Source organism: Sinohyriopsis cumingii, chromosome 2 (assembly GCF_028554795.1).
Source record: "Sinohyriopsis cumingii isolate HCF-2022 chromosome 2, ASM2855479v2, whole genome shotgun sequence".
NCBI lineage: Eukaryota > Metazoa > Mollusca > Bivalvia > Unionida > Unionidae > Sinohyriopsis > Sinohyriopsis cumingii.
This window is the reverse complement of record NC_142962.1, coordinates 22,940,976-22,968,233: the sequence shown is the minus strand read 5'-3', so window position 1 is coordinate 22,968,233 and position 27,258 is coordinate 22,940,976. Positions and strand designations below refer to the sequence as shown.

At 34.4% G+C, this 27,258-nt stretch overlaps 1 protein-coding gene and 1 long non-coding RNA gene across 4 annotated transcripts in view; one reads left to right on the top strand and one right to left on the bottom strand.

Moving 5' to 3' along the window:
- Nucleotides 1-2,412: 2,412 nt before the first annotated feature.
- Nucleotides 2,413-27,258, top strand: part of LOC149804463 (uncharacterized) — a 48,216-nt gene continuing 23,370 nt past the window's right edge. Inside the window, exons 1-2 of the long non-coding RNA XR_016415757.1 lie at nucleotides 2,413-2,670; nucleotides 6,257-6,401. This is a non-coding gene — a long non-coding RNA (uncharacterized LOC149804463). The remainder of the gene's footprint in view (nucleotides 2,671-6,256; nucleotides 6,402-27,258) is intronic.
- Nucleotides 14,869-27,258, bottom strand: part of LOC149804462 (extended synaptotagmin-1-like) — a 201,036-nt gene continuing 188,646 nt past the window's right edge. For all 3 annotated transcript variants that reach the window (XM_089940669.1, XM_089940671.1, XM_089940670.1), the window contains 2 exons: nucleotides 22,898-23,009; nucleotides 14,869-20,846 (listed from right to left, as the gene is read on the bottom strand). In XM_089940669.1, coding sequence (XP_089796795.1) covers nucleotides 20,686-20,846; nucleotides 22,898-23,009 — 273 coding nt within the window. In that variant the 3' untranslated portion in view covers nucleotides 14,869-20,685. The remainder of the gene's footprint in view (nucleotides 20,847-22,897; nucleotides 23,010-27,258) is intronic.

Genomic DNA, 27,258 nt, shown 5'->3' with positions numbered 1-27,258 from the left:
AAAAATTATCCTTAGTATAATTTCAATAAAGGCATACATTATATTAACCTTAGCAAGTAATGAAAATAATCAAAGTAGTGGTAACGTGTTTGGAACATAATTTCTAATTAACATACAGACGTGTCCTCAGAGTTGGTGGACATAGGGGTGCTATCGAAAATTGGATAGCAAATCGCCAGATAGCAAGTCGCTTTCTTAGCTGAGATGGTACAACGTGAAGTCTCTTTCAGACGGTCAAAGTTATTCGACTGGCATCAATGATGAAAGAGAACCTCATGTTCCAAATTAATTGGTATTCGGATTACATCGGCTAATTATGTGAGACACATATATGCATCTGTTGTATGTCGTCGTGGCAATTTTCTGAAAAATCATAATTGTATTCATCGGAAAATTTGCCATCATCCGCCCCCACCCCACCCTGGCGATCAGATTAAAATCAGATCTCCACAGTCATACGTGTATATCTGACGGACACCAATATAAAAGTCAATGTTTTGGTGACCTTTGAAATATCCATTTCACTTACTTTTAGTATCCTATCAGATAAAGCATCGCAAATTCAAGTTCGGAAGAGTTATCCATGGTAATGATATGTTCCTAATGACTTGCATTTGCGTCACTTTCAGAAATTTTAAAGCTGTGATTTGATGTGTGAACGGCAAGGTCAACAAAACATGACCTCCAAAAGGTGCCTATCTGATCTACAAGTAGGACTGTGAAGATCTGATTTTAATCAGATTGACCACCTTTGCTATTTCTGCGATTGCATTGACTAGAACTGACCGTTCGATGCATTCGCATCTTCTCGGTCATTCCTTGTTTTAACGAACATCTACATGTATGATTTTTAATATTCTTCATACAACTTTTTCATGACAAAATTGAAGATCTTGATCCAAAATGTACACTATTTACATCCAAGTATTTTACTAATAATGCGACAGAAAAGGTCGAGAGCGTTCCGAGAGAGCAAATCGTGTATGATCTCTACACAAACAGCTTCTTTTGTTTTTCTTTTTTTAAAAAAAAATAGATTTGTGCTTGATACCTACCCCACAGCAGCCCCGCTACCACCGCCATTATACGGTGACAGAAGCAAAATGCTTGGAAAGTACACGTCAGAATGCTGGACAATGGTTTATTTAGCGGGCATAACATGTTAATGTCTTACATAATTCCATATAATGAAACTAAAAATTTGAACACGTGAAATGAGCGGGGATGTTTCTGATATGAAGCCATTGATTTGTAAGCAAAGTACTAGAAAAATATCATGAATTATTTGAAACATTGTCTCAAACATCATGATTTGTTACAATGTACAAAAATGCAGTTGATTCTAATCTGTATTCCGATATAGAAAGGGCTGGAGATGTATTAAAATGGGTCAAATTGCATGAGACTCCACCAAATGTTGGAGATTAAACATGTATTGTTCCACTCCCCGCTACAAGTCACAAAGTTTATTTTATAAAAAATAAAAAACAACAACAACAAAATTTGTAAAATAATTGCATGGCGACTAAATCGAAGCATATGAGAGAGAGAGAGAGAGAGAGAGAATATATATGACTGAAATGGCTGAATAACGGATGTATTTCATCGAGTGGGTAAAATACTCGAGTTCATCCACTCGAGGAAATATATCCGTTATTCACTCAAAGAAAGGATATGTTCTCGTTTATTTGATGTTAAAACGTATTAGCTTGCAGTAAGTAAAATATATTAATGTAGCAGATCTCTTATCTTGTACCCACAATAATTTAGTTATGTACCATTTATATGTTTTGTGTTTGTTCGCATTTTATTTCTTGCTAATTCAAAGTAAAACAGCAATCGTAATGATGAGCTAGCTTGAAATAGATAAATGGGCATACAGTAGGACAGATATAATCAAACCCTGCTGTCAGTGACGGCGCAAGGGTTCGAGGTGGCCGGAGGCAACATTCATTACTGTCGCCTCTACCGAGACGCCCGGGGAAATTCTCTTAGTCGCACATCTGCTTTGATACAAGGAGCAGAGATAAAAACAAGTTTTGTTAAGAATTGTCCCTGTTACATTAAGTTTAAAGTTAAATATTTTAGCTGTCAAATATAAAATCCTGGCGCCAGGAGGCATTTGCCTCCCCCGGCCCTTGCGTCGCCATTGACGGCTGCCGTTGCAAGGAAGAGCAACCAAGGCAACGTTGGCCATACCGCGTACGGAAATTAGTGAGAACATAAATTTATAGCGCATCTATTATTTGAGTTTAACAGAAGACTTTCGTCGTAACATAATGAAAGAGATTATTGATACAGAGATAAATAAAGGGCATATTAAATCAATCCATTTGTCATCATCGCGATCAGCTTAGGGATGACCATTCAAGCAGTGGCGTCACTAGGGGGGTGCAGACAGCACCTGGGGACACCATCAAAGGGGGTGACTCCAAAATGACTGTCTATAAAAATGTTGAATTTTTGTGCCGGAAGAGGTCAATGGGGGTGACACCATGAGTGACTGCACTGGGTGACACCAACCCTAGTGACGCCACTGCATTTAAGTGTTATTGAGGATGTAATTTTCTTCTTTATTTTTGTTTAGCTGCGATATTTTGTAGGTAGTTTCCGGTGTTGGCTGACCGATCAGGATCACAGCAGGTTGTTATCACTGGAACTGAACTGCAGGTATTTCTTACAACGTAATTGAGTCCTAAATAAAGTAGCTTTTAGGTATGACTGGGAAGTTATCTCAGCTAGTTGGTGGTAATGCGGTAAAGCGAGGTAAATCTATACTTGTCTCTTCTTTATACATACTCTCAAGTTCCAGTTCTTTTAGCACTGATGTTACAATAAATAGTCTGCTAATAGTAATATGGGTCAATCTGGGGACTAAATTAATTAACGTTACGCCGTAGCCTTACCTTATGGTGAGTGAGCGGAGGCGGCCAGGGCTTAAAGTGGAATTTGACATTAATCCTCCATGTTGAATAATGTGTATGGGTGTATAGGATTACACAGAAAATTTTATGTGAAACAGTGATCTACCACCTAACTCTTAGTGACGTACTATCCAGCACCGAGTGATTCTCTATCCAAGATCCCCAAATATGTAAATAGCCCAAGTTTACTATCCAACACGCCGTGTATTGTGATCCATACTTAGTTATCTACTATCAGATGTGTAGTGCTGTGGGAACAGAGTTCCATTATCTTTTTGGGTGTGTTCCCAAATTTTTTTTTTTTTTGCGCTCGCCATTGTTCCCCTGCATCTGAGTAACATGCGCTCCTTCACTTTTGTATTGCGTTCTCTTACTTCTTTATTTAGCACTACACCACTGTCTACTATCAAACACCCCACAAATACCATCCAATACTTATTTATTTACTATCCATAACCTGGTTATCTACTATTTAAGATCTATATGTTGTGACCAAAACCCCACAAAAAGCATAAAACGAAATGTTAGAGTTTCCTCTTACTCTTCCCACCCCATTTAAAATATTTTGACATTTGAATTGGGTTATGGGGTTAGAGTCAATTGTGTATCGAAAAGTTGAAATTCGCCACCACCATGCTGTGGCGGCAGAGGCAGACCTCTTATTAGCGGGCTAGCGAACGTAATGGACTTTATATCGAGCCATACCTACATGAAATCGATCTGATGATGTCTGTTGTTGTTTTGTTTGGTTGTTTTTTTTTTTTGTTTTTTGTTTGTATTTTTTTGTAGGGGGGTCTCAAAACTTTCGAGGATAATATTCGTTATGTCTATAAGTCGCTGACAGATGAGATAAAACTATATGGTTGATGAAATTTGGCCTTGTACTCGCTAGTTGCATTGCTAGTCACATGACTACCCAAATCTCGCAACCTACATGTCCATGGTATCAGAGGCCCAATGCTCATATATCAACAATAAACACCTTTACAATGTTGTTTTATATATAAAACAAAATAGAAACTATTAAATGAAAGTCACGTCATGTTTGTAGAAAAATGAAAGGACACAATTATCAACAACGACACAATTATCAACATATTTACTTAGAGAATAACGACCAGGAAGCCATATTCATCAAGCAGAGAGGACATGTTAACGTGGTAGTCGTTTTCGCCAGGTTACTGCGACAGGTATGACTCGATATGAAGTAGTTTAAGTTTGCATGGCTCTGTAGTTGCGCCTGTGGTGGAGGCGAATTCCAACCATTCGATAGGCAATTGTCTCTGACGCCACACCTCAACATAATGTAAATATATCTAAAATAAAATGGGAATGGTAAGAGGAATTTTGGACTAACTGAATGAGTACGATGTGAAAGAAGAGAAATGATAACACACACACCCACACAATGGTAGGAGTGTTTACAATTATGTACACACAAGCATACAATCACACTATTATCACACAAAAGGGGTTTTACAATTCTAGTTGGATTTAAACAGAGATTAAGACAAACACGCACAAACATATAAACATAAAGATATTGGCACATAGACTAATATCTCTCTTTTCGAAGAGTTTTGGGTGGCCATGTAAAGGTCTGCTGGGGTGCGTTAGCTAAAGAGGTTTAACCTAGATGGTACCGCTTCATTGTTCGCCAGTGTAATCTTCTTGTCGCTTCTGGTCCGTAGACTAAGACACGCTAAAGCCGCCCTTCGTGTCCACACATATGCCTATCGTTCATATAGCAATATCTGTGACCTCGGTAAATGATCCACAATGCCTTGACATATACCAGGAAGGCTGGACTAAATCGCTTGCCGGAGAAGATAGTCGATGGCTCCATTTCTAATTTTAATTTAGAGGTATGGACTTTGTAGTCTGAAATAATGAATTCTATCCTCATCTTGTCGTGTTGTCTTGAGAAGAGATGACACAATGGGACAACGTACCTCAATACAGAGTCTAGGACTAGATGGAAACAGACTGGCGCGTGTATCATAATTTAGGCAGGGAGTGTTCTCTATCTACCAAACACAAGACAGCGTACCCGTCAAATAGCTTATATATATATATATATATATATATATATATATATATATATATATATATGTAATGTGTGTGTGTGCCACGGACATGGTAGGACAAATTCTGACGTCCCACAACGGTCAGGGGACCCACCGCCATTACAATTGTAATTCACAGGGGCCCGCTTGAGAATTTTTCATAGGGATCACAAATCCTGCCTTCTGTCCTGAAAAAATCTATACGAAAATATATTTATCACTGCTGACAAATTCATGTACAATAATACAGACTAAAATGAAGACGACGTTTTGGTTGTGCGCCTACAGTGGATACTTAAAAATATTTTTGTAATAGTACAAATGACACTTGGATCAAAGAGATGGCTCATCGTTACGGGTAATGTCATCGATACGCTAAAAACATGTCTCGACATTTCTCAGGATACGATGAAGAATTTCTTTTCGAATATTATTTATAAAAAAGAACTGAATTTTCAACAGTAGCCATGAACGGAGCCAAAATCATTAACAAGAATGTGGGAAACGTACAATTTAAAGATTAAATGAGTTATATTGATATGCCATTAAGCGGAGACATAAAACGTTTGGAATAACAGCAGTGGCCGAAGGCTATTTTTCCGCATTTTTTCGATGCTGTAGTCAATGAAAACGTCGCGCTCCCGCATTGTCTTAAGTTCGGTATTTCAAACCCGAACAGAACAACGAGAAGCTTTCTACGCTTGATACACATCAGAGCCTTTAGATTTCAAGAAGAAATGTTGAAATGTTGTTAATCCTATATGGACATTTTAAGACGTTGTTCAAAGTTGGGAGAATTATTTCTGGATCACGAAGGTAACGATTCTTTGAAGAAAACTTCAACCATTGCCAAACTGTGTGCCATCTCGATCGAACATTTGCCATCAGTGCCGGATTACCTATTAAGCACACTAAGCACGTGCTTATGGCACAAGCTCAACAGGGGCACCATAAAAAATTAAAATTATTTGTTGTTAAAATTGAACGAATTATATATATGACAATTTCGATCTGCATGTACAAGTATTTCGATTTGGAATAATGACAAGACCGGTATTTCCCCACCTTTTAACGTTTAATATATTGTTTTTTTAATTTATTTTTTCACATTTTGCGGGGGGGGGGGGAGGACCATATTATTTTCAGTGCTTAGGGCCCCTGGTGAAGGCCTTAATCCAGTAATGTCTGCAATGTACGCAGTTGAAATTGATGAGACATCGTTGCGAACGGTTCTCGTATTGCCTGAATATATTAATATAATTTCAGAGGATAAACGAGTTCTGCGCTCAGGACCTGATGGTACCAAAGTTACAATATCGTGCCCGACATTGTCCGAATTACCACTACGACTTTGACCTGTAGCACTATCAATGATAGCTACGATGTCGTAGCCTCAACTTGGTTCCACGAGGTAAGAGTAAGGGTACTAATATTAGTACTATATCAATGATAGTAATGACGTTTCAACATCGACAACGCAAGCGCTGAATTCTGAGTAGTGTTTGGGTATGCCCCGACTAGGCCCACGGTGACCTGATGCGCCCGTGTATCTTTCACGCAACAATCCCAGGTTCACGAATATTCATTTCACCTTTGTGGATTAAAACGGGCCCATACTTGACCTTCGCCGTGAAATACTGATGTTAAAATTGTAGATTGGAGATCAATCTGATCAAATATAATAACAATCTTACGAGGACTTGTTTGACCAGTGCGTGTTGATAACGTGTGAAAACCCGACTCCATGACACATTACGGAACTGGTCTTGGTGATTATATTCGGGTATTGTTGACAGGCTCACCAAATTTGCTCGTGGTCTCGTCCTTGTGTGTTGCACCAATCGCTAAACAAGTTGCAATGGGTATCGTTGATAGCATCGAAACGTTTCTGCTGATCGGTTGAAAATTTTGTGAACCAATCGATTTGAGATCAACTTCGAAGATTAATCACTAGAGCACCTCCAAAAGCAGTTGCACTTCAGTCAACAGCAACAATGCCAACCTGGATCAGTAAAATTATCAATGAAGCCACTCAAAAACGTATAACTGATTAAACGATGCAAAATGGTAATGGATAACTATCACAAAAGGTATTAGACGAAACCATACACATATAATTTCTGTCCTAATTCAAAGATGTATCCGAACTAGCATTTTATATGGAAGCGCAGGTGTTGCGAGATAGAAACGTTCAAGATTACGTTAGGACTCTATGGTCTTAAAATAAGTAACAGAAAAGAGTTAAAACCAACTTGTTGTTGTGTTATTTTGTTGATGTTATTGTTGTTTTAAAATTTAGCAAATGATTTGTTTCTCCTGAATACAAAACGAAAAATGAAAAATAACGTACAGTATAGTGAACAAAATTCTAAATAGTCCTAAAGGTTATGTCACAAGTCCAGATAGTGCAAATAGTCTGGAATAGTTTGATGTCCTAACAGTCTTGGTGAATCACAATGATATAATCCAAAATATCTTTAAATGAATTCACTGTAATTCCAAATTAGTTACTTAGTCATGAAGCTTATGAACACCTTGTAATTCCAATGAATAATTTCAATAAACAATTAAATCCTCTTGGCTTAAAAAATAACTATAGCTGATTCTACTAAGAATGATGTTTAAGATAGCAACAACGAATTCTCAGGTAAACATCCATTATATAAAAGAACTTGGATGCAATTTTAGAACCAGGATGATTGTCGAATACTCGTTTCCAGATCATTCTAAGGCCATTTAGAAGCTAAACAATCTGTGATTAGATCACCTTTTTTTTTTCCAAAGGGGGAAGCCCAGGACTTGCACTAAAATCCCATCAAATTTATCAACAAGATTTCTTCAACACCTTCCAAGGTCAAACATGGTTAGTCCATTTAAAAGTAACTTAATATCTTGAAGCTATGTGATGTGTTTAAATATTATCCTTACAATCTATAGTGATAAAATTAATACACAATTTAGATATATATAACACCTTCCCTTATTAACAAAAACAAAAAGATACATACAATAAAGCTTTCATTTACATTTTAGTTAAAATACATATACTTAAAATTGCGTGGGATTACGTCTTATGAATGATACACGATATATATATAAATTAGGCAGTATAGTACTTCTGTATATGTGAAAGTCCATCAACATACATTTTAAATGATTGACTAAAATCTTGAAAGAACTGGTTCACTCTTTAAGTATGACCTTTATCAAAAGCCTCCTCACATTTGTTGGACCAATGAAAATTTTTCAGGATTTCCGAAATTATGGAAATATTACAGCAAACTTTATGATAATACCCAGCCATACCCCAAAATTGCATCATTTGCTTCTTACTGATAGGCACTGGGAATTCAGAGATGGACTTAACCATAATTGCTCTATGTTTTACTTGATCGTGTCCAAAAGCATGCCCTAAAAATATAACACAAGCAAGGTAAAACTCACTTTTACCTAAATAAATTGACTGACAGGTACAACTAAACTGATTGAATGATTAACAGGGCTATCTTTATCTTTTTGTTTTCAGGAGTGTTAATAATTTAAGTCACTTTATCAGTTTCTAATCTAGCATTCATTATTTATTAATATCAGCTCCAAACAATTAGAACTGTAAATTACCAACAAGAATTAAATATCAGGTGGACTTTTGAATTTCTCTGCTTACTCAGAGGAAAAGCAGCTCAGCTTTTCTTGGGTCATACTGCAATCATTTGTGTTAATTATCACCACAGTTCTGGTACTTTTTTATTATCCCCAAAATAGGTCGACCATTGGGTCGGGGAACACCATCCAAAAGTCACCATACAATAGCTGGGTCAGGGAACACCATCCAAAGGTCAACATGCAATTAAACATTTCTGGTTATCAAATAATCTAGGGACAACAAATATATTGCACAAGAATAGAAAAGACACACACATCCATCCATGCATATAGCATGCACTATCTTTTGACACAAATTAGATAGGCCAATATAAGTTTACAGTGCATAGGTTAAATAGATTTCACAATATTACAATATTGGTTACTGTTTATGGCATTGTACAAGTTACATGTTCACGATTGAGGCACATTTTGAAGAAATTGGTCTTCAAGTTTGTTTAACTTAGCAGTGTATTTTTCAGTATTCCTATGTACTTCAGTTATTTGTTTAAAAGCATAAATGGAGGGATTTTACATGTGAATCTTAAGGTGTAAATATTATATTTAGCCACAATAAGTAATAGATTATCCCATATGTCCAATTGTTCACTTCCTAAATATATTTCTTTTTTTGGACAAATTTATAAATGTTTGGACAAGATGCAAAAAGTTTAGTAAAAAGATACCAGTCTTTTAAAGTAATATTTAAATCGTAGAATAGATGCTGAATGCTTTTGTTCTCACTCTTACAGTAAGTGCATTGTCGTCATCTAATATGTTAATTATTGTAAAAAGTTTTTACTGACAAATATTCTATGAATTAATTTAAAATTAAAAAGAGATCAATTTGTATCCTTAGTACAAAGTTTGGCCAGCCATAAATCTTAGACCACTCCTCACTACTTATATTTTTATTTAATAATTGTATCCACATTTCTTGCTTAACAGCCTTTTACCTTTAAAAAAAAAAATCATTGTAAACAAACTGAAGTGAATTTTGTTTTTGAAAGTTATTTTACCCTCCTGCTTATCAAACATGTTGTGAATCAAATAGTTTTTGATTATATCTTCCAAGATTTTGGATATGAATGAAAAGTATTTCATAAAACTGTCACACCCACTTTTTCGTCTTATCATTTCAAAAGGTATTAAATTACCGAAATCATCAAATGAATCATTATAAATTTACTTTTCTTTGTCTGTTTGCTGTTGCTGCTGTGAAAAAAGTGCATGACAGATTAGTTGTTAAAGTTCAATTATTCTGTGCAAGAAATCTCATATCCAGCACTAAAGGTAAAGCTTCTATGACATCCTGACTAGCTGATATGTGTAATGATATCAAAGATGGGTTTCCTTTGCCACCTTGATAAGATGTCATCCCCAAAATTATCCATTTAGGTTAAATCCCAAGAAGGACCATTTAACATGATGTGCTATTTTGTGTGTAATGACAACGACCTCTCCATTCCAAACCAATAAGATTATCTTTATCAGTAAGTACATGTACACTTCCTGTAGTTCGGTGGCATTTGTTTTTGATCTTTGCCCATGCTAGTAGTTAATTTAAATTGCTCTGACAGTTCTGTTGGTGAGGACAAAACATGTCAGTGGGTGAGAAACTTAAAAGAGTAAGCACCTGGCATTTCAGGGCATTACACATTACCATATTCAGAATACATTTTGGGAGCCACATATTCCTACTGGTAGTCTCAATAATTTGATCTGGTCTGCAAAATCTTGCTCACAAAGAGGTGTTAACTGGAATTACCTGACTAAGCTGTAGCATATTTTATTAACATGTGAAAGACATTGCATATTGTTCTTCGGATAATATATATCGTAATTAAAATGTATTTACTCAGTGGTATTAAAATTGATAATGGATTATTGTATTGCCGTTGTATATGATTAAGATCACAATCGTCAGGTAACTAAACAATACAGATTAAAATCATTCTGACCGCTCCTTCTCTCACATCTCGCATGTTTTGTTTTTATCACAAGGTGCAAGAAGGAAAATTCGATGGAATACCTATCTTTGCTGGTTGCTCAGTTTCTAACTTGTCTAATCTAATGCACATATATGTAATAAAATTTAAACAATGTATATTATTAGTGCATGCTACTTTAGTACAAATATCTTTTATATGTGAATTTAATACTGACAACCAATGTTATGTACATCTATATTTTTCTGTAACCCCTGGTACATGATTCTAAGTTTTGTAATTTTTATTCCTAGCTGTAAATTTTAGTGAATAGCTTTAGTTACATTTTGCCTATCTATGGTCTGTTGAACGAATATTAAGGGTGTTAAAATTACATAGGATCTATAAATAGATGTTTATGCCTTGACAGTTAGTAATAGAATTATTAGTAAATATGTTTACAAGATTCTACCTTTTTCCAATTGGCTGGTGGGATTTGGCTGGTTCTAGAATAATTTGGTACTTTTCCATTTGATAGTCTACGTCTCATGTATAGGCATTTCACAATATTTATTGAGTAGTACGATCCGTCACGTGGGGTGTGTGTTGAGAAATATAGTCATAATAGATGGTGTATATAAGAAGAGAACTGAGCAATCAAAATTCATTCCTAATTTTGGAGTCATTCTTATTTCTTGTGTTCCTGTTGTAGCATCAAGTCTGCAGACGTGTTTTATGTTGTACTTAGGTATTATTTGAGAGGAAAATCATTTGTTTGGACTGTTCAGTAGAAAAAAAAGTGATAATTTTTTTGAAAATAGTATTATTCTGGAACTATTATGAATTATTCAAACGAGTTATGGACAATCATAATTTGATGAGGTCATGATTCTTGCCAGACCAGTACATTTTCGGTTCTGAAGTTTATACAGAACTTTTTATTCTTTTGGAATTTACATAACTATTTTAGAATTATTTGGATTCACTTCATAATATGGTAAGTTCCTCTCACATTTTCATTCATAACATTGACAAATGAATTGTTAAGTTTTACAAAACTTGTTTGTTTTGTAATTTTCTGTTAGTTTATCACCAGAGTCGTAACAATCATGTAAATATTTTAAAATCCTTCTCAATGTTGGGTCCACATATTTTTGTACACCATCTCTTCCCCCAAAAATTATAATTATTTTAACACATTCATTATTGTTCTTTTAGAGAAATGTTTTTTTACATATTTAAAAGTACATGACATATGATAAAGCAATCTGAATGACAAAATCCATGTACAAGTCGATTTGGAGAATAAGACAGAGACCTGAAATTTTGGTCAAAAAGTATTGATTTAAAGACCAGTACATGTGGTAGTTGATGCATTAAGCAGCATGTCTACACTTTTAACTAGCATTTACTACAGTCCTGCACATGCTGCTGGCTATAGAGGAATTACAAAATTGCAGACCTGCCAACCCTTACGATTTTGCGCAAGTCCTATGGAAATTACCCGTAACATATGGACTTATGGAGTAATAGCACAAGTTATGGAATAAGATGCTGGCTTGTCCATGTTTGATTCAGATCTGGGTTTTGTAGTAGATTTAGTTGAATTAGTCAGGGAACCAGTCTAACTTTATTGGAGTACCTCAGATGCTTTAAACTGGATGTATTTTGTGATGTGAAATGTCTGCATGATCAAGCTGTTATTTTTTTCACAAAATAAATGTGTCCAACAAGCAATATGTTAGGATGAAAGAGCAATAAACCTCTTAAAATGTTTTAATAGGACAGAATTATATAAGGAATATTCTGAATCTTGAGGAAAAAGTCAGGAAGAGCAACACTTATATTTAGTGGACATTATGTGTTGATTTGAGAATGTCACATGGCATGCAAAATGAATGAAGTCACCATGGCACACATGAATCTTTCTTTTAAGGATTATGTCACTTTGAGAGATATCAAGAAGACATTGAGCTTTGTAGGGTTTGGAATTGCAGTTTGTGAAACTGTACTGGAGGGAATTTAGTAAGAATCAGGTTTACAAACTTTTAATTTGACACAATGTTTACTGTCATTGCATCTGTCTTGAATCACATTTTTGGACTTTTAAATACATGTTTTCCAGCTTTACAACAACAGTACATGATACTTTGTTACGTCTTACTGAAAACTGGTCCAACTTATGGAAAAAAAACTGATTACCTTACTGAGAAGGTCTTGGTAGGGTTGGTAGAACAGAAATTGTAATGTGTCAAAGCCAAACTCAAAAGTGTACATCTCCATGATGTACAACAATGGTTGAAAGAATAATCTACGAACATGTTACAAAAACTAGTTTCATGCAGATGTCAAGAAGTCAGAGGTACTTGGAAGTAATCATCAATAGCAAGCTGCTTTGGCTCATGTTTCCCACTTGGCTTCATACAGTTGAGGTTACAAGTATTTATTTTGTGAGATTCATGTGTGTTCAAAATGTGAGAACCTCATATCAATATTACCAAGAGCAGAAGCAATAATATGATTTTCAAAATGTCAATATGGCGCTCATATTGGCTGTTCAAGCAGCACCATTTTCATTAAGGACCAACAAGACTTCAGGAAGAAATTGTATACAATTTCTAATGAATGAAGATATGGGATACAAGTCCTTTACCCCTCTTCTGTTCTTTGACCAGCCGAGCTAAAAACTGTAATCAAAATATGTCTCTGATGTGAGCCCATAGATGCAGAAGACTTGATGCTCCCTCCTACATATTGTGAGAGGCAGCTGATGGTGACTGGGACTGTGGGCACTTGAAACTAAAAGGTGGGTTTGAATTCTACCATTTGATGATCAGCCCAGGTTTGCTACTGCAATGCATTCATAGGCAAGTATGTTATTCCAATTACTTCATAGCTAAATAATCTACTTGTGTTACTTAACACACACAAAAAAACCAAAACCACCCAAAGATTGAAGTGGTGCTGGAAGAAGGATATTATGTGATGATATTATGTTCCAAAAATGTGTGAGGTGGATAAAGCAAGAAGTTATGGAGAAAAAAATGAAAACAAAAACATTCACTAAAATGTCTCCCCAATGTTATTATTGACCTTAAAGCCTCATCCAGGGGCCAGATTGTATAATCCCAAGGGGACAACAATGTCATGGGAGAAAGATGAATGTGGAATCATATAATATTCAAAATCTTGTGTGTGTGTGTGTGTGTGTGTGTGTGTGTGATCTGAATATTTACTGTAGCTTAACACTTTTTCAGTCAAATCACTATAATGTCTGCAGTGTGGCAGTTTATAGTGATGTCTAGCACTGGGGTATCATGCCGCAAACATGTAGCATCATGTCCCACCCAGTCACATTATCCTGTCACCAGGCCGACCAATCTTAATACTAACCTCTTAATGCTGAGGACCTAGCAAGGCAGCTGTTAGTACCATTTTTATAAGTCTTTGGTATGACTCGGCCAGGGTTTGAACCCACAACCTCCTGCATACAAGGCAGATGCTCTAACCACTAGGCCACCGGAGAGGTCAAAATCTGTAGTAAACTGGAGCAAAAGTTAATTAAAATATAGGAGAAGGAACCAAAACTTTATCCAAAAGATGTAATACAATCTGAACCTGTGGCTCCCTGCCAGGAATATGACCATGAGGTATGACCAGATAAATCCATAAGGTCAGCAAATGATGTTACTTTCTGAAATGAAGAGAACTGATAATGGGATTATGGAATTATGGAAATAAAAGTGATGAAAAAAACTTTTACCAAACATTTGAACTTTAGTGAGTCTTCATTTAAATGTTTGGCCCCATGGCCTGACCCAGAACACATGGAATGAGCCATACCGATAGAAGGGAAATGTGTAATAATACTGCACTCAAGTATGAATTGAACTGGGTAATGGGTTACTGAGCAACACGTGCTGGAAAAAAGCCGTCAACATACACACCCAAACCCATATAAACAGTCAACCCAAACAACAGATGCTCTCATCTTGTGGCATAAAAATTAGTACAAAGACAGGGTATCTCTGCAACTGGTCTCACCTGCATTAAATAACCACATATCTTCAGAGACCATATAATTTGGTTTCTCTTGGGGTTAGGCATTAGCATCTATTAAGGCAGGATCCACTACAATCTAAATGCCATAATTGCTTTCACATTAGCATCTATTAGGACAGGATACACTACAATCTAAATGCTGTAATTGCTTTCACATTAGCATCTATTAAGACAGGATCCACTACAATCTAAATGCCATAATTGCTTTCACATTAGCAGATTTTCTATTAACAAAATACAACCATCAGTGTTTATAAATAATTTATGCCAGAAATAAAGAAACAAATTGCAATAATAACTAAAATAATTTAAATGGATATAAACATTACAACAAAAGCAAGAAAGAACATATTCACTAAATGTATAACAATTAAATCACTTCCAACACTATAACAAAAACAGTGCAAGAACAAAGAGAGATTATCACAAGGAAAATTATTAAAATCTTACTCTGGGGAACTCTGCATTGTTACAATATTACTGTAAGCATGCACTAACTGTGTGTGTAAATTTGTGTGCCGGTGAATATTTATCTGATGGTCCTTTTAGAATATATAAGAAATTTACTTTGGTTAACAAAATAGGTTAATATCAACTGTAGCAAGACTTGACATGCCTATCTCACATAAATGTTAAAGACATCAAACAATATGGTCATTCAGCTGGATAAATTTATGAAGAAAAAAATCAGTTACACAAATCTGAGCTCTGGGATTTGCATTCTGATACAAATAATGTTATGTGTTGATTTTAAAATAAATACAGCAATAATATTGGGCAAAAGAATTACAAGATGTCCAAGTGAGCCTGATATCATGGCTTACATAGCTTAACATTTCACCATTTAACTAAAGCTTAAAGTATTGAAAGTACACAAGCAAAGTAAATTATCTTCCAAACTTTTCATCATGTCAATTTTAATTATTTTACTGCAGTCTGATAAAAATTCTTTCCAAACACAATATATAATATGCCTAGTCCCTTGCCCATAATCAAAGTCTTTCAAGATCTTTAAAAGTTAATGATGACGCTTTGATTTATGGTCAACAGTCAAATGACTACACTAAATTATAATTTACTGGTTGATGTAAGTTTTTTTGCCACTGGTATCTTTACTACTGGTAATTAAATCTGGAAGTGTTTCAGGCAAAAAAAAGCATAACTGGTAAATATTTTGTTACTAAAAGCTAGGAATACAAAAGTATAATACCAAATTAGTTGAGTAATGGCAATGAATATATATATATATATAATACCATAACATAATGCACAAGTCATGTGAAAATATATAAATGTTTGAGGCACTTTACTATGAGAATACTAGCAACTACCAGATTCTAATTCACCAAGCATATAAAACATTCTTCCAAATATTTAGTTTCTTGAAATAATTCTCTGCAAATGAATTTATAAACTTAGACATGGTTTTTACAAGAAATATGTTCTTATTGGAGCAAACTAAAAAAAAATCATACAAATAACTATAATCAGGTAAACAAATTATAATCAAAAAAATTATAACCATGCACATAATTTATGCTAGCCTGCAAATGTATGTTTTCTCTAACAACATTTCTTTCTTATACTGTCCCTTAATATAAATGACAAATTATTATTTTAATCCTTCAAGTATATTATTTTGCTAATTTAAAAAAATTGTTCTGTTGAAATCACACATCTTGTATTTGATAATATATTTTTATCAATGGTTTTTATAATTTTTGCATGGGGATGGACTCTAAAGCCAAATGTATGATTCTCAATAATCAGTATCACGAGTTCCTCCTCTGGCTTTCAGCTGAGAGAGAGGGATTTTATAAGTAATAACAGTTTAAATACTAATTTTCTAATTGATCTTAAGTCTACACTTTGAAGAGGAGTCATTCATGTATAGTGCATAAATTCATTCATAAATTTCCAAGGTTGAGATATACTATACTTTAAGTAAACATCATGTGATCTGATTTCAGGACAAGAGTTCTGAAATGTCAGGCTGACCTAATTTTTGATTAGTTGGTGTTAAAACAGCTGATCTGTTTACAGTTGAGATTATAGATATGCAATGCTATCTATTAAATTTTAGTAATCTATATAAGAGATTTAGCAGAATTAGGTATTCTAAGTAGTACAAACCAGGCTTTGAAGCTATTCAGTTATACTGAGAGGATTCATTTATTGAATCATTCATTGGAGTTACAGTGCTCTAACTACAGAAACTTTTTGGATATTTAATAGATGCTACAGAATTACTGTGAATTCATTTAGATACTATTTGGATATTTAATAGCTGTTATGGAATTACTGTGAATTCACAGATATTTGAATTTATAGCTGTTATGTATTTAATGTGAATACATTTCGACATTTTGGGATTAAAGTGATTCTTCTGTACTGCTAGTACATTACTGAACATCATTCATAATACCTTTGGAACTTGTTCAGATGACTCGGTTCTTTTGGAATTCACAGAACATTTAGAACTGTTTAGGATTTCATTCACCATACTGTAAGTTATTTTTTACTTTTTTCACTTTGTATTTTAGGGAAATAAATTATGTTTTGAATATTACAAAACTTGTTTTGTTTTTGCTCATTTTGGTACTTATTTTAAGACCACAGAGTTGTAAAACCTGTTGAAACTATACATGATACCATCTTTATCTGTACATAGATCTGATCAGAAATATGGCCTCCAGAGTTTGTCTGAAGTACAAATACAGAAATCTAGCACATAACTGGGCAATTTTCTATTGTATTCACTGTCGGTCATGGAGTGCCAGTGGGGTGGGGTGAGGTATTCCTAGAAATAAAAAAATAGTATCTTCATTATTTTTATATTGTGTAAGTATGTACATTTGTCATATGCTGAGACACTCCCCTGTAAGGGGCTGTCCATTTAGTAAGTATGCATGTTTTTTTTGTGGACACAAATGCATACACTTGCGTATAGGCGGGTTACTCATAAGGTACATACACATAGAAAACGGGTGTGTGTGTGAAACCTTAATAATAATTTGTCTAATATGTAACCTATTTGACTGGGTTCAGTCAGCATTTGAATTTTGGCAGACACTAGACAAATTTTTCAAAGTTAAGCAGCTTGTTTCTTTGATGCAGCTAGACATTCAATGTCGGTGGACTATGTTTTATTATGCACATTAATATTATTAATCCTTGATTGTTTCTGCGTGGATTAAATATAGGCCGTTCTACAGAATGGGGTGTGTGTGCATCAAGTGTACGTATGCAGGTGTGTGTGTGTGTGTGTAAAAAAGTATGCATATGTACAGAGAGAGGGGAGGGGTCAAGCTTTGCCAGATTTTTGTGTACGTTCTAAATGGATGGCCCATCCAAAAGTCTTCAGAGGCCATACTTAAGGAATAAAAGCATGCATATATATATATATATATATATATATATATATATATATATATATATATATATATAATCAACACCTTATATACAGACCTTATGAAATACATTCATGGAATAGCTATATCATTTGAAATTGATAGTTGATGAAAAAATAAAAATCAGTTTGAAACAATTTTGTATTTATAAATATTGACAAAAAACGTCTTAAAAAGAAAGTTTCCTTTCAAACTGCTGATGCAACAAACAAACTTGAGCATATGTAAGACAACTAATGGGGCCAAGTGGGTTCAATATCACTCACCTGGGAATCTGACATATCCCATTGTTAAAGCAAATGCATAAATTTTAATGTAGAAAAGAAACTTGAAGGACATAGTTTGTGTTATTTATCTTCTTTCCTTTACTATACATACAGGATCACTTTCTTGGCACAAAAAGCAAAGCCATTTTTTCAACCAGCATTATCCCAATGTTCACTCCCAGCCCCAGAGGACTGGTTCCAGGTGAGTTAGCCTCTACTGAAAATCAAACTGGATAGTCCTATATGAAGGAGTCCAGCAGATTAGCCAAAGCATTCTACACCTCTGGCAGAAAATAGTGAGTGACATTTGTTTGGCTATTTAGTTTTGGGCACACCTTTGACCTTCAGCTATGGTTAGCTAACTGTCTCCAGTATGTTCCCCCCCAAAAAACTTTGCGAAATATTCAAAGGCTTTTATGATTGTGTACCCACTCCTGATATGATATGTTGTTTTTCTATTAGCTGTTTGGTGTGTGTGTGTGTGCTCTATTCCAGATGGGGACCTAAGTTATTATATCAATTATAACCTTACAGTGATACTTTTTATATAGCAATTCTATGTTTATCTTCAGTTTAAGTTACAAATCATTTAATCTAATCTTTAATGTGTATTATTTTGTTACTTTTTATAACTTTTTTCAATTCACATGTTTTGCATCTTGAACAATTTATAAAAAAAATGTGTTTTAAATTTTTCTGCAAGGCAATAAACACTGCATAATCCTTCACAGGTGGTTCTAAATATACCTTATCAAGATTACTTCCCTTGCTTTCTAAAACAAAACTGCTGAGTAATTGCATGCACTAAAGCAAATCTTTGACATACAGGGATTGGAAATTCTGGATTGATATAACGAGATATCCAAACAAGATAATGTGTATCAATGAAACCTCTTGAGATTTAGTTGGAGTAAAAACAAAGGAGTAAAGTGTAGAGGGTTTATGCAGCCTGCTTTAAGATGAAATTAATATAATTTAAACAGGAATGCACGATTACTCGTTATTTGAAAAGTTCTAAAAGGAACATTGTGTTGTTTCTTTGTAATTAACATTGGAGTTTTTGTTAAATTGGTCAAAAGTAAAAGAGCTTCTGAACATGATGACTGGTCTTTGGTTAAACAGGATACCTTTCTCCACATACAGCATTTTTATTACCGTATGTTATAGAATACAATGAATGAACAATGTGTATACATGGCTTTGTAATATGAAATTACTAGAAATGAATCACCTGACATTCTGCAAAATCTCAGCCAATAAAATGCAAGACCACCTCAATAATATGTATTGCTGTCACACTCATCGGAGATCTTGACAATACAAGCTTACCATCCAGGCCTGATCAGAATCAGATCAGAAATATGGCCTGAAGAGTTTTCACACACTCAACCAATCAGATGCTAGATCAACACACCCTATATAAGGATGCTGCTCATAACCAAATTTATCTTGATGATATAAACCCACATACCAAGTCTGATAAAATTCTGATCAGAAGTGAAATCTCTAGAGTGTCCACAAGCAAGTGCTGATGGACAGAAGGATGACATCCAGACAAAAGATAATAAATAATACACCATGGATGCAGGGTCATATCAGTAAGTTCAATTGGCCTTAGGCCAGTCAAGATAAAACAAGTAAGATCTTTAATAAAAAATATGCCAGAGTATGCAGCAGGTTATTCAATTATAAAACCATCTATCTGATAGATGATAATTAGCACTTAATACACCCATTTGAAACTGCACCAGAAAAAAACAAGACTGCATATATCAAGTGTTTAGCTGCAGAAATATGAACAGTAAAAATACATGAATTGGAAATATCATCAAAAACTAATAAACCAAGACCATAATATCTTTCAAAATAGACATAATGGCTTTCATTTCATAGATATGCCCATAAGTAAAACACTATCAGCTAAAACAAAAACTTGAACATAATACAAAAAAGTAAAACACTATCAGCTAATCAAAAACTTGAACATAATAAAAAAATAGCTCTAAACCCTTTCTTTAAAAATCAGCTAGTCAAATAAACATTGTCGTTACACAAATTGTGGATACTGTGTTTGATTATAGGCTATATACTTTCATTATAATATCTCATTGGATGATACATAAATGTGGTAGCTCTCCCCAAAAGCTCCTTGTGGTTTGCAGTCTTTTGTTTTTTAAACCAATGAAAACACATAATACTGCAAGTCACAGCAGTAGAAATGGTAGTTATTCTACTGGTACATATGAAAGCAAGAGATAGTAACACTGTTCCATCCTGCTAGCTATTCTTTCAGTTATCTCCCATATCAACCCTTGTTGCTTTCCTGATACGCTGTAATAGTGGCAATACTACTGGTTGTAGACCATAGCATATCCCAGCTGTCTGATTCATGAGATATAGGTTTTATCTTTCCTAAAGGACCAATTTTTAAAGGTGCGGCTTTTTCGATTAAGTATCCTCAGATCTGGTTTTCCATGTGAAAGGAAGACTTCTACTTGAACACTGTTTTCTAGAGGAAGCCACTTCTGTACTCTGTCAGCTGCAATACCTGACAATACATCATAAAAATACAATTAAGGTATCTATGATGTGAGTTTTGATGTACTACCTCAAATTCTAATTTTTATAATAAGAAATTTAAAGAATTAATGGTCTGATCACTGGACCTAACACTTAAAAACAGATAAATCATGCCTTATCTAGGTCAAAAATTGAAAGCACTAGTTTATATTTTATCATCAGCATTGGATATTCAGGCAGGTGAGAAAGCTTTCTTGTAACTTCCCAGGAGTCAGTGGCTCTTCCCAGGGTTTTCTCCTGTTCTTCCTCCACCAGTTATACTGGCTGCCATATAGCCTAGCCTATCATGTGCTGAAAAATGGTGTTAAGCCCATAACAACAACAAAGTTTAAGTGTGGTACATGTAGTTATTGTAAACACAAACTGACTGTGGAGTCATGTGTAGTTTCTAAAGGCAACCAACAGTGAAAATGATTATATGGCACTTCAATCGATTTATTTCACAGAAATATAAAATATTTTCCATTCTGATATGGAGATTATATAAGACATGTCTCTTACATACTACACGTAACAAGTAAAATGCAACATGACTCTCAATTTAATATAGATAGATGTCCCTAATAAACTTATCTGAGATTCTGATAGCATATACTTATAGATCTTAAATGCATTCTTTAGAATGGTAAACAACTCTAACAAATGAACACCTCATTAGTATGAACAGATCTCACTTATAATCAGCTTAGTCTGAAATATTGATAATATAAGCTTACATACAAGGTCTGAACAAATTTCGATTGGAAAAAATGGCCTTTAAGAGTGGTAATGGGTACGGCTATTACATGCAAGATCACCTTATTAATATGCATGGATGTTGCTCTTTATTGACTTTATCCAAGAACTTGATAATATTAGCCAACATACAAGGTTTGATTAAATTCTGCTTAAAACTTCAGCCTCACAGTTGATAAAAAGCTCAGCCAATAAGATACAAGAACTCCTCATGAATATGCATGGATATCAATCATCATCAAATTTATCTGAAAGCTTGATGACAACTGAATTTGTATTTGGCAAATCTGATCAAAATTTGATTAGAAATATGTCCTCTAGAGTGCTAGCAATATCAGCAAGAAAATTTCATTATTATGCATTGATCTATCTCGTAATCAAACTTGTCCATGCTCCAACTGATATAAGCTTATGAGTGGTAACATGCTCAACAAATCAGATGCAAAAAGTCTCATTATGAGGCCTTATGTCACTCGTAATTAAACTCATGCAAGCCCTTGAAAAATTAAGTCTACATATAAAGTTTGATCAAAATTGGACCAGAAATGTGGCTTCTAGAGTCATAAGAAGCTCAGTGAATCAGATGCACAATCACCTCATTAATAAGTGGGATGTTGCTTCTCATCAAACTAGCCTCAAGATTTTGGTGATATAAGCTTATATGCAGAGTTTAATCCTATGCAAAATCACCTCATTCAAATGTGTTGATGTTCTCCATCACTGGAGTTATCTAAGACCTTGATGTCATAAATAAATGCATCAAATATTAATTAAAAAAGTTGTAATAATCTCAGCCAATCAAACTCAAGATCACCTCAATAATATGTGCCGATCTTGCTCATTATAAAATTGATAAAAGATCTTGATGACATAGGTTTCCATAAAATGTTTAAACAAAATGCATTCATAAATTTTGCTTCTGGAGTGTTAACAAGCAAGTGTTTACTGATGATAGATGATGCAAGTTGAATGATGGATATAGATCCATGTTTTTAGGTCACATGGCCTTATGCCATGTGAGCCAACAATGACTACACTAGCATCTTAACAGTGATACTGATATCATGTCCATACTTAGCAGATGCAACAAAATTAAAATTTTATGTTTCGCTTTTGTATCAATATATTAAAATAGGGAAAAAAGAAATAAACAAATTTCTTCACCTGAGATTTTAGTGCAATTTGTACAGAGATAAAATGAGTGAATGAATGAAAAGTGAATAAAGGCTTTGAATACTTATGCAAAGATGACTAAATAAGAAAGATGAGAAAAGAGTGTCATACCTTCAAAAAGATATCGCAATTTGAAACCTTTGGTTGCTATGTGTTCCTTATTATCTGCTTTGACATCAAATATTATCATTGTGTCTAAGCTGGTACCCGCCCCTCTATCGATCTGAAAATAAGGAATAAGTTGAACACCATAGGGTTCTGTGAATTTGTGAGCAATAAACTAATGGTTCTGCATGTCTTTGGGATTGAGAACAGGTCTGGCCCAACTGGCTTGCATTAGTCAGTTTTATCAATGTTGGAAAGAAGTTGCTGAAAAGAACTATCAATTTTTGAAATAGTACCAACATCTATCTACACTTGGTGGCAGATATGCATTATTTTTAGAAACCTAAAGATAAATTATACAAAGATTTTGTGACTAAAATTCAATTAAAATGCACAATTCATTTTTTGAAAAGAACTAAATTGTATTCCTCTCTTTTCTTTAAATCTCATGATGGGTAAAGGTCAGTATCAGTATTTTTGTTACAGAATTAATTGGTCATGGTTGGGTATTTATTGAAGTGTATTACCTAATTTGTCAGAAAGAAAATGAGGTCAGTTCAGACTTAATTTACTTAATCAGTGATTCAGTATAGACTTTATTTAATTTGTGAATAATTAGGTAAAATTTACACTTCAATAAATACCCAACCTTAACCAATTAATCTGTATAAATGTGGCACCTCTCATTAACATACTGTGGCTTGGTTCTTTGCTCAAATAAGTTGCTATAAAATAAATTTTGTTTGAATGGTATATTATACACTGACCTGATGTTTAATGGTCCTCTATGTAAGCACTAGTAGGGTGTGGTTGGAGATTTACCGTATATGTTGGGACACCGTATTTGTTGGGACACCATACATTAATTTTAAAAGTAATTTTTTTGTGCACTATATGTTCTGGGACACATTGTTTTTTTCGAGTTGTAAGCTGTGGGACACCTTTTAAATCATTCGAAAATTACATGTCGGAAAATGCACTCCAGCTGAAATTTTATTTAAAAAAAATATAAAACTGCGTACTTGAGATAAAACTCTTTAATCCACTGCAGCAGCATCTCATCAACACAACCCTTCTCCTGCAAACGTACGATCTATTCTTTTGGTACATGAATATTTTTTTTTAGCTTTCTCTTTACCGTTAAAAATTGTTAGAGGCAACATACCACCTGAAGTGGAAACTGCTAGGACAAAATTCAGATTTTTTCAAATTTGCACCAAGTCTTGCTAATTCTCACACTTTTGATGCCCATCTTATCATCAGTCCATCCAGGAATGCGATCAAAGTACACTAGAGTTTCATCCATGTTAATGATCATATTTTCAGCGAAATGACCTGTTTCTCTTCTGGCCTTCATGAATTCATCATGTGATTTCGTTTTCTCCAAATCTTCTGAATGATGCTTTGTCATCGATGTTCGCGCATGAAGCACTATATTGTGTAACTTTAAAAACTGTTCAATTGTTTCACTTTATTTTCAAAATTTTTGTGAATAGTGGTGAAAAGGAACCAAATTTAGCTTTCATATCTTGACCATCTTTGTATATTCAAAGCTATAAAAAAATATCGGCACACTTAAAAGAATCCATAGTCGGCTTCTGAGGTCAGCTTGCTCTGCAATAAAATAACCTTTGTATTGACATCCTTTAAAAAAAAATTCAGCTTCTGAGTCCAAAGTCTGCTTCTGACGTCGACTTGCTTTGTAATAAAAATAACCTTTGTGTTTGATGTCCTGTCGGTAAGTTCAAAGAAGAAGTTTACTGCTGGCTGCCAGCTGTGTTTATTTACCACCAGGGCTTCTATGTGATTGGCATTTGTAGTAATAATACAATACAAAGGAGCACTGATGTCTGTGGGTAAATAGTAATGATACTTTTGTAACCCGTGCCGGCGAAAAGATTGTCACTTGCACTAAAGTGAATGAGTTTTCAAATAATGATTTTTATTTGCAAGATACTGTCATACAGTAGACCTGGATATAAATTAATCTTGGCTATTTTGCACCTAACACCGTGCCATGCATGAATGGCAGTTGTCTTCAATATATCGGTTGATTATTTCCCTCTTGTTTGCGAAATCGTTTGCTTCTCTTCCTCATTCATGAATTCACCACATGACTTTATTTTCTCCAAATATTGCTGGGTCATAGACATCTGTGCACAAAACACCATATTGTGTCACTTTAGAATTTGTTCCATTGTTGCAATTTATTTTCAATATTCCCATGAATACAGCTGAAAATGAACCCAAGTTTACTTCCATATCTCAGCCATCTCTGTATATTCAAAAATAAAATAAAAAATCGGCTCACTTCACAGAATCCATAGTCAGCTTCTGATGACAGCTTGCTTTGCAATAACATTTGTATTGATATCCTTTACAAAAAAGTAAGCAAAGTCGGCTTCTGAGATCGGCTTGCTTTGTAATAAAACTAACCTTTTGTCTTTGATGTCCTGTCGGTAGTTCAAAAAAGGAGTTAACCGCTTGCTGCCAGTCATGTTTATTCACCACCAGGGCTTCTATGTGCTTGGTATATGTGGCTACAATTAATACAAAGGAGCATTGATGTCTGTGGGTAAATAGTAAGGATAATTTTGTAACCCGAGCTGGTGAAAAGATTGTCACTTGTACTCAAGTGAATGTGTTTTCAAATGACAATTTTTATTTGTCACATACTGTCATACAGTAGACCTGGATGTAATTCAATCTTGATTATTTTCCATCCAACACTGTATCATGCGTGTATGGCATCTTCAAGATATTGGTTGACTATTTCCCTCTTGTTTGCGATTTTGTTGGCTCCAGTTTTCAGTTGGATAACATGTTCAAACCTTTGAGCACAACCACACAAAATTGTTTCTCAATGTTCATGTCAATGAACAATGTGGTGTGTGGTATCAGACATAATTGCTTCACGCTACAGTATGGAATCCTACGCCACTTATACGGATTTCGTGGAAATATTTTATTCTTTAATACTCATGTTGAAAAAAAGGAATAAATGATAACAAGACATGGTTAGTTTCTTTCTTTTTATTATCAATTAAGCGTTTTATTTATCTATTTTATGGCAATATATCCAAAAAGTCTGGCCAAAGATCTTACTCTAGACTATACATTACTATAAAGATATATATTTTTTCTTTGAGGAACAATGACCATGACATTTTACTTTTTACCCTAAAATCAAAAGGCCTCTTCCACAACGTAAAGTGCCAGCCTTCCACAGATTTTCATCAAGGTATGTAGTTTAGAACCAAACTTATTATATAAAAACCACTGTTCTTCTTCCAGTCACTGTGACCTTGACTACTCCAAAATTAATAGGCATCTTTCCAATTTAGTCTTCTAAGTAGGCACTAATAGGGCAAAGTTGATTACTGACCAATGAGTCTCAATGACTATGACCTTTGGTCAAGATATACAGTCTTAATCTAAACCTGCTTTGCAAAACCACTGCCATAACCATTTTAGATGCCATAATCTACATAATTATTTTTATCCTAAGTGCAAAAATTTGACAAAGTTTGGTCAAGGAACTTACTCTAAAACATAAATTACTGTGCAAAACACCTTTTTATTTGACTTAAAATGACCTTGATCTTTGACCTTTTAACCCTAAAATTATCAGGCTTGTTCTGTACTTATGTGTAAGCACCCCACATAAAGTTATGTATAAACCATTTTCTTCTTCCAGTTACACTGACAATGAACTCTGACATTTTGACCCCAAAGTCAATCGGTTTTTCCTTGCTCAAAGAGTATGCCACTCACAAGCATTGGTGAAGTTATATGGCTGAGTACTGAACTTTTTGAGCAGAAACTATTTTCTTTTCTTCATTTTTTTACATACACAAGTCACACCTTTAATCCTCAAATTAACTGATTTCTTACGTACTCTAAGTATCATCCATAAGGTTTGATCCAGTTCTGTGATGTAGAATTAAAGTCATTTGGAGAAATGCAAGCTATTTACAAAGTTTGGTAAAGGAAGATAATGACGAGCTCTACTTATTGTGTGAAAATGAAAAAAGAAGACATACATCATTACATGGTATGATCAGTCTTATAACAGGTTATACAAATTGTTTGGTCATAACTGAATACTGGGAAGGGGAATACAACTAAGATGAGAAAAGCACCTGAAGTTAGGGAACCAAATGTACCAAGGTAAATATGATAACCAAACTTACTGAAAGATAAAAATGTGTTGTAACAGCAATTTGTAGTTGTAGTATTAGTAGTAGTAGTAGAAGAATAAGTAGTGTGAAAACAAATAAGTACTCAACAAAGACCCTGGATTCTGCTATTGGTTGCAGTTCCTTTAAAATGAGTCAACAAACACTGTGGGCCTCACAGTAGTCACC